The sequence below is a fragment of the Festucalex cinctus genome, chromosome 3 (assembly GCF_051991245.1).
Source record: "Festucalex cinctus isolate MCC-2025b chromosome 3, RoL_Fcin_1.0, whole genome shotgun sequence".
Classification (NCBI taxonomy): domain Eukaryota; kingdom Metazoa; phylum Chordata; class Actinopteri; order Syngnathiformes; family Syngnathidae; genus Festucalex; species Festucalex cinctus.
This window is the reverse complement of record NC_135413.1, coordinates 18,704,293-18,720,562: the sequence shown is the minus strand read 5'-3', so window position 1 is coordinate 18,720,562 and position 16,270 is coordinate 18,704,293. Positions and strand designations below refer to the sequence as shown.

The window sequence follows — 16,270 nt, the reverse complement described above, 5'->3', positions numbered from 1 at the left end:
TCAAAATTACAATGGCACCACCCATATCAGTAGTTGTCGATGAATCCGGAAATACTGTTGCTTACAAACGTTTTTTTTCCACTTCACATTCTTCACTTTGGTTATACAGTATGTGGTTACTTTTCATAGCTAAAACATAACATGTAAATAATAATAATAATAGCCAAAAACATTTACACAGTCGACTAACAGACCAGTGTTAAACCAACATTTAGGCTAAGGCATCATTTCCATTAGAAAAATCTCACAGCACACTGAACAAAAATGCCACGCACACATTTGCATCCTAATTCGGATGTGGTCATGTGGGAAATGTTATGCTAGCAGGAAGTGCATTAGCAACAGCTGATTAACAAGGGGAAGGCTTTACTGAGATTAAAGCAACCAATTCATGTCACTACCAACATGTTTTAGTATCTCTTGGGTTCAGATGTTCAGATCATACATCAACAAGGTCATATGTTGAATGCAATTCTTTGTATAAAAGCAGAGATTACTATAAATCAGTCATGAAAATAAGGACAATTTTTATATTTGCAGGGTTTCCGGTTCACACAGCTCCCCGATATGGGCATTGGGTCTCCCCCACCACTGGTACCCTCAAGACCAGGACCACCACCTGGACCTTCACTGAGACGGTATTACTGAGCATGCAAATTAGGGGTCCGCAATATACAGGTGCTATGGTATAAATTTTGACGATGCACATGGTATCGATTTGGACTCTATTGCAGTCACAATAATGCTCATTGATACTCTCATTTTGTCTGCCTCAGTGTGAAAAGAGGCTTCAAGCATGTCTGAGCACATTCCAAGCTGCTTAAGAAAACAAAATTAAAAACAATGGGGACACATGTTGATGTCTACTGGAGAATGTTAGGTGCCAAGCTAATTTGAACCTCATAAGCTAGCTATTTGCGTCTAAACACCGAGCTCCCTCTGATCCTTTCAGTCACTAATCCTTGTTTCCATAGCAACAAATAAAATACACCTCTGAGAGGTATTATTATTACTAAAGGAGAAGAGTAGTGAGAGATAAAAAGAAAGGGCAGAGAGGCCATGCTAACCACTAAAAAAACTATTAAGTAGAAGCAGCAAAATGCCAGAATACCTACAGTACCGTAAGTCTGCCCCGCGTTGTATTCAACAATAAATATGACTAAATATTTGTTTACACTATTTTGCAATATTATAGTGCTGGGTTTCACTTTTTAGTTTAGAGATACGCACAATAAATGTTGCCAAAGCTCCATTAAATTGTTGTAGAACCCATTTAGAAATGTTGAAAGTGAGCACACTATATGGTGAGAAAAGGGCTTACAACTCATAAAATGCACATTATTGTGGTGGCACTTATTTTGATATTTTCAGCAGTGAATTTTGGTGACGATTCATAGCATTTTTGTGTTATTAAGTGACATTTAGAATGTGTACATTTACATTTGTGGTCATAAGTTTACATAGCCCAGACTTTCAAGCACACAGTGTATATATACACTAAATATATACACTAAATTATATGTATTCTATATAGAATATACACAGTATATAAGCACACATACACAGTATAACTAACATTAAACAATTATTGTACTATTGTTTTTTGCTTCATTAAAATTATTATTAATGCTTACACTAATTGGGTAGTACTGCACCCTCAGCTGGGCTTGGTTTCAGTCCCTCGTGACCTTTACCATGATATGTAATAAAGAAAATGGATGGATATATTCGCGAATTTTGACCCGCATTTTTTCTGCTGTTTTTTTTTTTTTTTTTTTTGTGTGGTTATCTCATGTTTTTATTTGTTATAGTGGACGCCAGGATAGTATGGCTGTAACGTACTGTAAACTTATCAACCTTATATGTAACATTTTTAACATGAACATCATGCAAATCAACTTGCGAATGTGATTGGTTAGCTAAGATCCAATCATGAACCAGAAGTGTTGACATCATCCAAATTGTGCGTTTTATTGGTTTAGACACGCAAACATGTCATGTCCACTGCAATCATCTGAAGGGGTTAAGCTACACAAACATACTTCAAATACTTGAAAGCAAATCCAAATGTTGGATTGAGGGTAATCACTCTATCACATCAACAGAAAGACTTGCAGTGAAGAAGTGTGCTCAAGAAGAAGAGAGTGGAAAGAAGGAGCAGAATATTAAGCAGCAGCATTTGAATGGGTTTCCTCCCTCCCCCATCATCACAGTCACTCGATCACTCTATCATATGTTAGTGTGCATCATTTGAAAAGTGGATTCTTCATTTAAATGCAACTGCCTGAGCTTTCATGCTGAGCACATGAGCACTGTTTGGGTGTTCATAAAGCGCAGATTGCCATCTGGTGGAAAAAGATGGACATTACCGACATAAACAGCAAACAAAATAACCTGAAGAAAATGAGCATTTTATTTAATGTCATTTTTTCTGAATTAGTGTCCAGTGTCTATCCAAGAGCATTTGTATTTATTTTTTTAATTATTAGCATCCCCCCCCTCCGCCTGGCCCCCCACACACATACACACACACGCGCGCGCACACGCACACACCCACAACCCTGCTGCATCTTTCTCAATATTACATTTGCCTGCTCACAGTTGACTTGCTGAGTTCATATAGGTTCAATTATAACCACTCCATTAACCAACTAGACTAAGTGCAATTTCTGGAAAAAAAAATTGTGTGGGAATGCTGAAAGCTGAATGCTACTACATAAATGCTAAGATTTGAATGCATGTGAAATGCTTATGAAGTAAATTGAGAGATAAATTAGGAAATTATTAACCCCTCCCCCCCAACCCCAAACCCCCACCAACAAATTTACAATTTTAAGATTAAATTGTCTTGGGTTAGCATGTCTACCTACCTCACCATGGGGAAAAGCTTAATAGAGGATGGATGGATGGATGGATGGATGGATGGATGGATGGATGGATGGATGGATGGATGGATGGATGGATGGATGGATGGATGTACTTGTACAGTTTACAACTAGGCATAACAATTGGGGAGGAGAGAAAAAAGTACCAGTACTTAATTTGAAATGTTATATATTTCTCACCCCAACTAACCTCCACCGATACCTCACAGCAATCAATCATTTTAATAACTTCTTACCAGATCTACTCCCGATGTTAGCCTGAAGCCTCGGGTGTCCGAAGCCTCAGATCTGCAGGACCAACAGCACAATGGCGCCCCCTACCTGCCACTATCTAGGACCACCTTCCCTGCTGTTACTGTTGATCAGTCCATCAGCACCTACTCAGGTAAGACAAGTGTTCACAAATTTTTAAAAGGATTTATAATTTTTGAAGTTGCTGTAAAACAGGGGTGTCAAACTCAAATTAGCTCAGGGGCCGCATAGAGGAAAATATATTACTAAGTGGGCGCGAATCGGTAAACTAATGGTAGGCCTATATAACTTAAAATCAATTGCTGTCAATTATATGCAGTTTTTTCGCGATTTTTGGGCCAGCCCTAAATTACAGCGCTCACTTGTAATCTATTGTTTTAAAAAATAAAAAATAAAACAAATGCAAATGAAACGCGGCAACACTTTGCATGTATGAGTTCCAAATGTGTTAAATCTACCTGTTTTGCATATATAGTTCCCAGAATGCATTGTGTGGCACAGTTAATTAAGTTATAAAGATGTTAATCTCTGTCATATGTATTTATGTTACCAGCAATTGAATTTGTGTCGTAGCCTACTTAACACGTTTATGTTGGTCTATGATTTAAAAAACACAAACTTTTTTTTTTTTTTTAAACAAACGATAACTTTAAATTGTGTGTGAAATAATGACTTCCAGGGCGATTCCGTGTACAAGTTACATTACTCCTCTGAGCACTGTTTGTGAAATTACAAATTTATATATTTGATTGTGGCTGGGTGCTTAATTGGTCCAACATTACAATTTTTTTTTACTTTCCAAAGTCATCTTGCGGGCCGGATTAAACCCCTTTGCGGGCCTGATCCGGCCCGCGGGCCGTATGTTTGACACCCCTGCTGTAAAAGCTTCTATTCTTTAAAAGTACTTCACAAAATAACACAGGAAAACAACGATTTTACTTAAAAATGAAATGCCATGTTTGTATGTCACAGGAAACCCAATAACAGCAGTGTATGCGATATCAGCAAACCACCCAGGCTACTCAGACTACTTCGTCATGTCGCCTCCATCTTCGTACCGTAGCCCATCCTGGATGTCCTACCCTCCTGAGCCCGAAGATCTTCCACGGCAGTGGAATGACCCGCCTGTGAGACACAAATATGGCTTGATCATCATGTGTTCTGATTCACGATTCATTGTGAGCCCAGTAACTGAAGCAGTTCTTCTCTCTCTCCCCAGCAGAGCTCACGACACCTCGAAACCATCTGCTGAAGTCCCCCGGCCCAACCACCATCCGCAAGTGGAAACAATCAGTAGCTCTGTGAGTATCATCATGTCACCACAGTCTTGTTTCCTGAGTGACACATTCATGTAGTATAGTTCAGAGTTATTTATTTAAATGCTCAACAACATCTTGTGTTTGTTGATCCGTTTGATGGAACCATCTGCTCACATTGAGTCGCTGTCTGGTTGATAATGTAATTATGTAAATGCATGATCAGTCTTTTTGGATTGTCTGATCAGTCCTAACTTGGATGGATGAGAAAGTTCTGAGACAAATTGCTGCCATTACGCTAACTTGATTAAGGGGTTATACGTAGCCACTTTACTCAAAGTACCTTATGTTTGCTACTCAGACTTTTTTTTTTTTTTTTTTTTTTTTTTTTAGTTTTGACCATGATTTAGTGTATGTCACAGGGTTATTATATTTTTGGAATTTTTCATTTTAGTTAGTTTTTATTTCAGTTTTAGTTTCAATTAGTTTTTAGGGTGATTTTATTAGTTTTTAGTTATTTAATAAATGTTTAGTTATTTTTAGTTTAGTTTTAGTAAGTTTCACTATTAGTTTTGTTTTTGTTTTTTCAATGTATATTACTTGAGCGCAATATTCAAAAACCACCATGCGAGCAACGTCATCTGAAGGTGCTTTTCTATTGGCTGCTGCTAGATGACGTCACTGCTGGGTGACACATTATCAGTTGTCCTTATTCCGGTTAATATCAAAATAAATCTACTTAAAATCACATTTAAAATCATCCCCAAAGGCTCATGAATTAATTCCGAAAGACAAAAACATTAGGACATCAGTAGGACATTTTTGCTATAATTATCGTTAGTTACAGTTAGTTTTGTAAATATAAAATGTAGTTTCAGTTGGTTTTCATTTTTTAACTCTTTTACCGCCAAAACATTTAATAACGATTAGTAAAATCATGATGTATGCCACCATAAACGTTAAATGACGTTAACTACGGTTTTGTTTTGTTTTTTTATTTTTTAATCAATGATCAGTGCAATGTCTAAGTGCAGCACTATCTGCTCAATGTGTCGTGGAAACAAAAACACCCACTAACTATGGCCAGCAGATGTCAGCATTGTATCTCCTTTCAATGGGTTGCCAGCGTATGAAATTACAATGAAACATGATGGAAGATGATGAAATCTGATGAGAGAACATTTTCAAAGATGACGTGAATGATCAAAGCCTTTGTCACATTAAACCTAATTCACAGAGCGTCATTAAACAAAAATATTAATATCAAAGTCACTGTTGGTATCTTAAAAAAAAAAAAAAAAGTAAATAAAAACTTGTTTTCTCCTTATCTTTTTAATTTTCGCTCATTGTCACTACTTATTTTCAAATGGTGATTACTAAAGAACGGAATAAGGTAGAAACATACTTTTTTTTATTCATGATGAAAGAATGGAATGTGATCTTCCATGTGGTACCCACCTTGTATATGTAGTAAAAGAACACAATATTCTATTTGCCTTGAAAGATGAGTTAAAATGCTTGAAAATCGGCTGTCACTGTTTTTTTGTTTTTTTTTTTGTTTTTTTTTGATAATGTGTGGCAGTAAAAGAGTTGAAAAGCACTTTTTTTTTTACACAAAAACACACTTTTATTTTATTTAATTAATAAGATTTTTATTGTTTTTTATTTGAGTTCGCTTTTTCTTTAGTTTTAGTTACCGTATTTTCACGACTATAAGGCGCACCTAAAAGCCTTCAATTTTTTCAAAAGCTGACCATGCGCCTTATCATCCAGTGCGCCTTATATATGGATCAATATTGAGCCGCAACAGGTCTCGCTGTCAAGACGCTATCGGCGACCCTGCACGATCAGTGACGCGCATGCGCAGAAGATCCCGCCATCTTGGATCGCGAGCTAATACTAATATTTTACCTCAGAGAAAATAATAAAACAGCTGTTTATTCATTTTGAGAGTGAATGGAGTTGTCAGAAAGGTGGTTTGTAATCTATTAATAAAGTTTGACTGACCTATCTGACTGTTTTGTTGACATTCCCTTTAGCGCAGCACCATCTAATGGATGCATAACGCAACCCCAGCCTCTACTGTAGCGCCTTATATATGGAAAAGGTTTTAAAATGTCATTCATTGAAGGTGCGCCTTATAATGCGGTGCGCCTTATAGTGCGGAAAATACGGTAACTAAAATAACCTTGGTATGTCATCATCTGATAATCATCATTTGATGAGAACCACTGCTTTAAACGTTGGAATATTTTAATTGCAAATTTACGTGTCTATAAAGTGTAACTCGGCCCAACATATAACCCGAAAGAATCAATAAGCTGTTATGTACACTTATTTCTATTATTTGAATAAACTGGCCTCACTCAACAACTCCTTTGAGAGTTTTGCTCTTCATTTGCACAAGATTTACATCAAATATGCAACTACACTTTCTGCGTTGCAGGTGTCTGTTTGGGCGGAATGAGGACCACTCTCTGTTTTTGGATCCTGTCTGCATTTGTTTTTCACCAGTGGACCCCAATCCTCCCACATACTTTGTCCCTTTATCCATCTGCCCAGCACTGCTTGCTGGACCGACAGTCCCGAGGCCTTTATCATCTCGCCTTCGCTCACGCCGATCCACCCCATATGTTCCCGTCACCTGCTCACAGATCTGCAGCCATATTCCTCTGCTCCCTGAGCCCCCGACCTCACAGGTGGGTCGCTAATAGCCTGGCTCCTGTATGGTGAACACTGTACAGCCAAAACCTCCCCTCAACACTACTCTATGGAGCGCGGATGGCGTGACGCAGTGCCTCTCACAACAGACGCTACATATGTGACCCGTTTTTGGGAACATGGTAACTTGTCACCTGGCCAGCACGACACAGCACAATCATGCTGCTACATCATCGGTACAGTCGTGAACCGGGCAAGACCTGTAGTCTAATCCGACATTAAACTGACCCGCACTCGTCTGGACCATCCTGGGCTTGACCCTGAAGTACCACATGCAGCCAGGGAAAACGAGCTGGAATAAAACTGTGTTTCTTTTTTCTTTAAATGAGTCCAAATGTCTTTGTGAACCTTCTACCGCTGGTTATTGTATATTTTAAACTTAAGTGAGAGAAATCAAAAGAAAAATTTGAAAAAAAAAAATGTCTTGATTGTCTCAATTTTTGGTTTTAGATTTGTGGTTTTGTCTTTACATTTGTGCATTGATTATTGTAGTGTGAGTTTTTATTCACTCACTATATTTCAAGGCAAAAAAAAAAAAATATCTTCAAAACAGAACAACGGCAGCTTTGTGGTCCGCATTTCTGTATGAAAAGATTCATTCTTTTTTCATTTCTCCGAATTACTCACAATGCTCTGTCTGTCATTTGCTTATGACGTTTTGTCTGTTAACAAGCAGGCGAACCTGGATGCAAACTCAAATCTCAATGACTGATGTTCTTGAAAACATTTGCCATGTGAGTCAGCTTTGAAGTGAAGACCTGCCACCATTATAAGAAAAAAAAAACAAGTATTTTTAGGAGAAAAAAATAATAGATTTACTTAAAAGATGTCTACTGTGCAAGGACATTTGATTTTTGCTTATTTTGGTGTGGAAGAGGAGACCGGTTGGCTGGATATTTAGTCACTGCACTAAGTTGTACTGCTGTTCAAGTCACCTTCCGGTACTGGACAAGCTGGACATGTACCATCTTAATGTACTCCTGTATATAGCAGATAATTTATTGAAGAGCTTTATGCAAAGTAGAGTTGAGAGATTTTCTTGGCATTGTTGAAATGATTGGTTTCATTCATTGCATTTATGATGATTTTGTTTTTAAATGAAACTCCTTGACTTAGTGAAGGATGTACACATTTCAACATCTCATTCTATACCACATAATATACCACAATTATGAAGAAAAAAAAAATAGTTCTGACTGGCATACAGCAGAACAGGCTTGTCAAGTCTCTCTGCGTTTCTCATGATCAGACAAAGCTATTATAGCCATACAAGTCAATGTATTACAATCATTTGTACAAGAATGTCACAGTCTAAATATGGACTCTTATTGTCTCTAAGGAAAACTGGATTCCTAAGTACTCTGTACTGCAACAAGCCAGATGGTCACCAAAGGAGATAATAGCCATAGTTTCTTTGCAAAGTTGAAATAAAACAGCCAATATGCACAATGTTTTGCCATCCGATACCAAAAGACCACCAAAAGTGAGTAAACCAGATGGTGGGTGACAAGGCAAGAAATTGGAACATCCACTAGGCGGAGATATTACAGAAGAGATAAACCTAATAAATAGTTTAAAATGAGATGAGCACTTTTTGAAAAGCCCGACAGAATCAATGCAAAAATGCTATTGTATAGCATTTAGTTTCTAAAGGAGATGTATTATGTACAGTTACTCATATATTAGCCAATATGCACAACCATAACGTCATTAAGTCATGGATCAAATTTTACAGTGGATCAAATTTTACAGTGTAAATCTTGCACAACACATCCAACATACTTAAGACATACTTGTCTACTGAAAGATGACAGTAACGACAAAACTAGAGCGTTACATTGATGGCCTGTGCTTGATTACAATTTGAGATGATGGTAAAATTGTTTCTCTGGAGCATTGTAATTGAGTTTTGAATATTTCAAATTGTAACCAAACTAAATTAAAAAAGCAAAGACAAACATTTTCAATCAATCAGCCTGTGTTTTCTATTAAGTCGAAGAGCTACCATTACCACTTCATTATTCATGTAATTTCATTTGATTGTTCAAGAAGGTGTGTAAGTGCTCTTTAAACATTTAAGAATTTTAGGAAGGACAAATGATGCAATGCTATGATGAGGTGATGTGCAATGTTGGTATTTTACACGGGTTGTGGTGAGATGCATTTATATAAGATGGACTGGGATGAACAGACTGACAGTAGTTCTCTCCCCTCCCCCTTTTTTTTTTTTTTTCTGTGACGTCATGGCGTCACTCTGGTGTTGATGTCACAAGAATGCTGTTGGATGTAGTTATGCAGAAAAGCTTTGGTGAATTCAAACAATAAAGATGAATTACATTTATTTTTGATGTTTAGTTTCATGTTTTTCACAATTGATAGTGACGAACCACTAGAGGGCAGCACTGTCACATAGAAAGAACATATACGCTCCCCTACCAAAGGCTCTGCTTCCAATTCTGCAATCAGCCACAATGAATGAAGTAGAGTATTGGTCATTTTATGCCCTCATTAAATTTTAAACAATCCATGCATGCAAAATACAGAAACATGCGTTTGTTGTGGAAAAAGAAAAAAAAAAAGATCCTGACAATCAATGTTCCCTCTAAGCTGCGCGCCTGCGCAATTGCGCAGTGCTCTCACCACCTCTGGGCACAGCAAATGTCTTGCAGCGCAGTAAAAAAAATAAAAAATAAATAAAAAAAATAAAATAAAAATAAAAAATAAAAAATCTTAACCTGCAGCTGTATTTACTATTTGTATTTTTTTATATTATCTTCTTATAAACAAATTAAAACTTTATATAGTACGTGTGGTTAATGGAGTGGGAAAGTGTTTTCAAAGTCGGTCCTCATGTGCAGTGTCATTGCACAGCAGGTTGACGATAAGGCTGGAACACGTAGGGTTGTCATGGTTACACACAACCAAAAGGTGCTGTCTATCCTTTTTAATAAAAGTCAGCAAAACCTTTTGTGGGCTCACATTCTGAAAATTCTCAAATTGTGTCTATAGTGACGATCAAAGGATGCAAAGACACGACTTTATTAGCTTGTCAGCTTTGAAGCGAAGTTGGTTTCTGTCACTGTGACACCAGGTTTCATTTATGTGGAAAGCAATCCAAGTTGTCAACCGAGTCAATACCGAGTCAACAGTTGCTTGTATTTCATCTCACCAGTTTGGTGGGTCCCACCCAGAAAGTGCTGTTGTTGCCCACCGTCTTCTTTACAAACTGCTCCTGTTGGAGTGCCCCGAAACAATTGTTGTGTCGATTTTGATGCATTACATCTTGCATAATTGCTTTAGTCTTTTATATTATTATTATTGATTCCGTATTTTTTAAAATAAAGGAACGCACGTGTCCAGTTGCCTTAATTCAATCTTTGCTGATACTTTCGACACGAAGGAACAAAGACATTCTATGAGAAAAACAACAAATAAACCATAATATATACCATTATATAACCCATTATGTAGTATTTATTAACCAGTTTGAGAAGATGGTGGGAAAAATGATGGAAAAGTGGAGGGAGGGAGCAGTGATGAAGGGAAATAAAGAGAAGACTAAGTGAGAGAGAAGGAAGGAGGGAAGTTTTTAAAATTACAATAATTGTTTTGTGGGCAACTGAGCATTAAAAGGACATAATAGATTTTTATTTAATCTTGGCTGTCATGATGACTGGAGTGTTTTTGTTTTGTTTTGTTTTGTTTTGTTTTGTTTTGTTTTGTTTTGTTTTGTTTTGTTTTGTTTTGTTTTGTTTTGTTTTGTTTTGTTTTGTTTTGTTTTGTTTTGTTTTGTTTTGTTTTGTTTTGTTTTGTTTTGTTTTGTTTTGTTTTAAGACGGCACAAAGTTGGCTGGAATTTTAACTTATGCCCTCAAAGAGGCGCTAGAGGACAACAAATACAGTTTATGGCATTGTATAAATGCCACGCAGTGATACGAACAAACAGAAAAGTAGTACCGGCGGTAATGGCGTTTGACTTTTTTTCAGAAAAGGAGTATTGTGATGCAAATGTATCACTCTTTTGAACACAAATTGTTTTTAGAAGAAAAACGCTTTTATTTCCGTGACCCCAGCCAGCTTGCTGGACTATTTTTCCTCTCGTCCAACACCGGAGCAGAACTCGTGTCACAGAACGCTGTCAGGGGTAAGTCAGTGATGATCGCACACACTGGAGGTGAGGATGAAATTCAGATTCATGTTAAAATATCTGAACGATCCCTTTAAAGGTACATACAGCTTTTGGGGAAACATATGCTGCTGTAGCGAGTAGTGATCACTACACAGCCATCCAAAGCATTGTCTTTTTCACGGATAACTGACTAAAATACAGATCAAGAATTTGAGGCATGAGCATACGAATGAAATAAAATATAATGTGTCTCTGTGTTTGTTTGTTTGTTTTTTTTTCCCAAACTGTTGTACCAAACTAAAAATAGATATCTAAGGACATTGGCAGCCTCATAATTCTCACCAGAATACTCGTCTATAAAGGTCAGGCTCTTCTACGGTTTATTTTTTTCGCCGCCAAACCCTTTATCTTTGGAACATTATGACTTATGGGTGCCAATTATTTCGCAAGAATTTTAATTCAATGACCTTGAAGGACATCTGCGGCCAATGTGCGTCACCGTGTTGTTAAGGGAAGGAGCCTTTGGCAAGAAGAAACAGCTGTGAAGAAAACAGCAAACAACTGCTTCCAGCAATGAAGGATTTATGATAGAGAATTAGGCCATTGTGGTGTGAGTGTGTGCTATAAAAAGTAAACAGGACCAAACATTCAAATGGATTAAGAGTGGAAACAAAATTGCAGGAAGTGGGAAAATGATTCCTCTGGAGAGAAGAAAGTGAATTACATCCACAGTTTGCCTCTTAACATAATGTCTCTTTACCCCCTCTGGTCTTTTCTCTCATTCAGATTTTTAGTCTGATGACTCCTGATAATTAACTTTCCAACTCCATCTTCATCTCTTTATTTCTGCCCTTTTGCTCCTTCTACCCATCTATCTAATCTCCACAGATTTCTTGCTGAGAGGCCATCAATATCGGCGGCATGATCGCATTGCTTTTCAGAGGGGAAAACAACATAAGAAAAATGAGGATCCACTATATGCAGAGAGTGGAAGATGCCATATCGATAGTAATTAGAGCTGTGAATTGAATGAATACAGAAAAACAGGAGCAATACTGATTACAAAAGAAAGACATTTCCTTAATGGTAATTAATTTCTTGGGAAACATTTATACAAAACCCAAACCATACTCCACCATTCTCTCTCTCTCTCTCCCTTTGAGAGCAGTTCTAAGTAAGGAGACAATTTTTAATATTTTTTAATATTAGAAAGGGTGTGTGGTTGAACTTGTTGGTAGATGGGAAGCAGTCTGGTTGTTACAAAAAAAAGGAAAAGGTAGGTATGTATCGAAGTCAAAATTTTGGTATCGTGACAACACTACGTCACACGTACATTTGTAGTCACAAAGCAATGGCAGACGATAAAGTAAGGAATGTTTGGGGGGGGGGACGACGAAACATTTTTTTTTTAATTAATTAAAGAAGTGCATATTAATGCAATTTGAGATGGAAAAGAGCAAAGAACTGCTACGGTTTATCAAAATTTACAAAAGCAAAGTAACATGCTTCCTGTTCCTCTTCTTCTTCTTTTAAATTACTGGTGGATCACATCTCTATGGTTTATACCGCCACCTACAGCGGCGGAGTCCCCGCTCAATATTCGCAAAAGAAGAACATATGAAAACGGGCATAAGTCGCGTGTCTGTTTTGCGCATTTTCAGTAAATTCGCTTAAAAAAAATTCCAAACAATTGGATGGAAACCCTACTAGTGTTATATATAATCCAGCCCAGGCTTGTGAGACTGTCTGGGGTCAGAGTGTAGCAATGAAAGCGAGGTTGCTGCTCATGTATTTTAATATTAACGACAAATGTGTGAAAATTACACCTTTGGTACCCACTATTTTATTCCCAAACAGGGTTTTGACATAGGACAAAATGTGAGGAGCAGACAATTAGCTGGTGGAACACAAAATGTTCTCCTGCTGCTTCTCTAAATGTCAACTCAATTAATGTCTTCCATAGTTGACACTTGGCTGAAACAATTTCAAGGCTGTCTTGAAAAGAAACCCATATTCTCATTAGGTTGGCCAGTTGGGTGTTTCTTTCTTTCTTTCTTTGTCACTTCACGTTGATTTAGCTGCTTCCACCCATCCATTTTCTTTATGTCTTGTCCTCATTAGGGTTGCGGTTTAACGGAAGCCTATTCCAGCAGACTTTGAGCGAAGCGCTGGACTGGTCACCCGCCAACTCCAGGATTTAGCTCCCTATTGTCTGAAAATCCGATGGTACTGACAACTATAAATGAAACTTTTGACTTTTACCACATTCTTCTCTTTTTCTGTTTCGTGCTGTCTCCCTCCTGCTCTTCAAATCTGGCTCTGAGGTTTACGAGCAATACTGCCCCCACACTCCAGAGCTTGTTAAATTTGACTGACAATAACATTTTTGTGGCAAACATCGGGAGCTGCATGTAAGTGTGCTCTTTTATGTTACAGTCAGTTTGTCATAATTTCAAATGATTCATTACCTTTGACGAATATAATTGCAAGTGTGCATACTAACTAATAGAACTTAGCATACTATACGGATCTGAACCAAAGTGTACTGCTTTTAAATCATGGAGATTCATGACTTTGAATGGTTATACAACTATATGAGAACACGTACTGTATGTAGTGTCCACATTCAGATCAGATTGTTACACATGCAAATGGTTACTCACATTCTTGCACTTAATTTTGATGGGCATACTTTATTGTGACTGCTGTCTTTTTTTCTGTGCAGCTTTACAACCAGTGAACACTCGGTCTATGATTAAGCATGATCACGCATCAGTTCACTCCTGAGCAATGCTGTAAATCCGCAGTGACACAGATGATTTATTTTTATTTAATGGACTTTGAGATAAGACGTGTTGCTGCTTTGATAATATTGTATTTAGGTTTTTGATACAGGAGATTACAACATGAGAACTATGTGTACCTTTCTTTGCGTATAGTCCCCCAATAACAATATGCACATAACACATATTTTATTTCAATTTGTGCCACTGTATTTTTAGTGCCCACCCCCTCCATTTATTTGAGGCGTTTTATTTTACAATCAAACACAAAGAGATTGTAAGCAGCTTCTTTCATATCCTACTAACAAGGGACTGATTCACAAACAAAAAATACAAATAAAGGATAATGTTAGTAATTGAGAAATGTGTAATTATCATAATTTTTAATACATTTTTGCTTCAATATTTGCTATCTTATAATGTCAAAACTATGATCAAGTGGAGAGTGACGGTTTTCCTCGTAAACGTTAACTATGTTAAATGTTGAATGGTGTTCTTACTAATTAAAGTGAAAGTGTTGAGATGCTTTAATTGTTAAATATCAGGGAATTTTCTCAAATTCACACTTTTTAGATGATGCTAAAAACAAGTAATTGGTAGTAAATATTATTTGGCTAATTTAAGATGTCAGATAATTGTAACTAATTTACACATTATCACTGTAGAAAAGCCACGTAGGACCCAAGTCAAGTCAAGTCAAGTCATCTTTATTTATATAGCGCTTTCACAGGTAAATTTAATGACCTATAAAGCTCGTTTGGTCGATGATGTCGCAACGTGCCTCTTGGCGCAAAATGGTGGGCCCCTTCATGGACAATGGGGCCCTAGCATGTGATCTGCTTTTAGGGAGGGCCGGCCCGCTGCATATGCTCAATGAGTTAGGTGCTGTTAAGAAGGCACTGCTAAGATACAGTGTACGAATAATACAGTAAACTGACCACACAATCCATTTGAAAAACATGTTTACAGTAGATTATCTACTGTCTTACACCTTGTAATAATTGATCATTGAAAGAAAAATCAATCAAACCATCATTAATTTTAGAAACCACAATGCTAGCTAAGCTTAAACAAGCGCATTGAATAAGCTGAATCCAATAGAGGGTGGTGGGAGGGACGTTTTTACTTAGGAAAAAGACAAGATGAGGAACACGTTCAGTCAATAGCAATTACTTACACTATCAACAAGTCAGATTTCCCTGCATGAGCAGAATTACAATGTGAATTGGGAATGTAGCAGTCCATTAGAGGATATCATTTCAACAAACTAACACCAGTGCAATTTTCATCCATTTAAGGCAACCCTTTGGCTAATAATGGCAGGATGGGAGCTTTATTGCTCTCATGAAAGTGTTACTTAAGCTGTCAAGTTGCCTAAAGACAAACAAACTTGGTATGAGTATAGCTGCAAGACTCAAAGTAGGCATGTGTGTATACGGCACAGAATGGATCTTTATAAAATGGTCACTCAACAAGCCACATGAATGATGACATAAAAGTATAAGGTGCTGTGGTGGGTCACATGACTGTACAAAATACTCTTGCACCACCTGCTGGTAAGAGTACACGATGCTCTTTACGATACCACATACAGTGTTCCCTCGTTTTCCGCTGGGGTTAGGTTCCAAAAAATACCCGCAATAAATGAAATCCGCGAAGTAGTTAGCTTTATGTTTTACAACTCTTATAAATGTTTTAAGGCTCTAAAATCCCCGACCGCACAATTTATACACTTTTCTCATTGAGGCATTTACATGTTCTCACATTTCTCTCTTGTTCAAACATTGACAATATTCAAACCTTCATAAATTTTATAAAATGGGTATATTACTGTAAAAAAATATGCAAAATTGCACTTAACTCATTCACTGCCTTTGACAAGTATACTTGTCAATTGTATTTTTTAGAGCGGTGCTAAATGGGGGCGAATCTGAGCATGCTCCACTGTAAATATCAAACTTGGAAACAACTTTACTGATGCCCAACCACCGGTAGATGACATCATTGCCCCATTTTATACGAAATAAACACAGTTTCAGAGTCCATGGGAGAAATGGCTGTATTTTGGCAAACCTACATTTTTCTGCTGTCAATTATAAAAGAACGGGACGGGACAAAAAGTAGGGAGTCTATTCTGTTATTTGGTAGATTCGGTTTATATATAATTATTGAATGTAATATCACGTGAGTATTGGAAATGTAAAAATTTTCTATAATGACTGGCAGTGAATGAAAAAAAATCCGC

The 16,270-nt window shown here is 37.2% G+C and overlaps 1 protein-coding gene across 3 annotated transcripts in view; it reads left to right on the top strand.

The window, feature by feature from the left end:
* Positions 1-9,455, top strand: part of kiaa1549la (KIAA1549-like a) — a 97,664-nt gene extending 88,209 nt beyond the window's left edge. For 2 of the 3 annotated variants that reach the window (XM_077516394.1, XM_077516391.1), the window contains 5 exons: positions 541-638; positions 3,125-3,270; positions 4,110-4,264; positions 4,357-4,438; positions 6,840-9,455. In XM_077516394.1, coding sequence (XP_077372520.1) covers positions 541-638; positions 3,125-3,270; positions 4,110-4,264; positions 4,357-4,389 — 432 coding nt within the window. In that variant the 3' untranslated portion in view covers positions 4,390-4,438; positions 6,840-9,455. The remainder of the gene's footprint in view (positions 1-540; positions 639-3,124; positions 3,271-4,109; positions 4,265-4,356; positions 4,439-6,839) is intronic. The other variant, XM_077516392.1, reaches the window with a different exon arrangement.
* Positions 9,456-16,270: the final 6,815 nt, after the last annotated feature.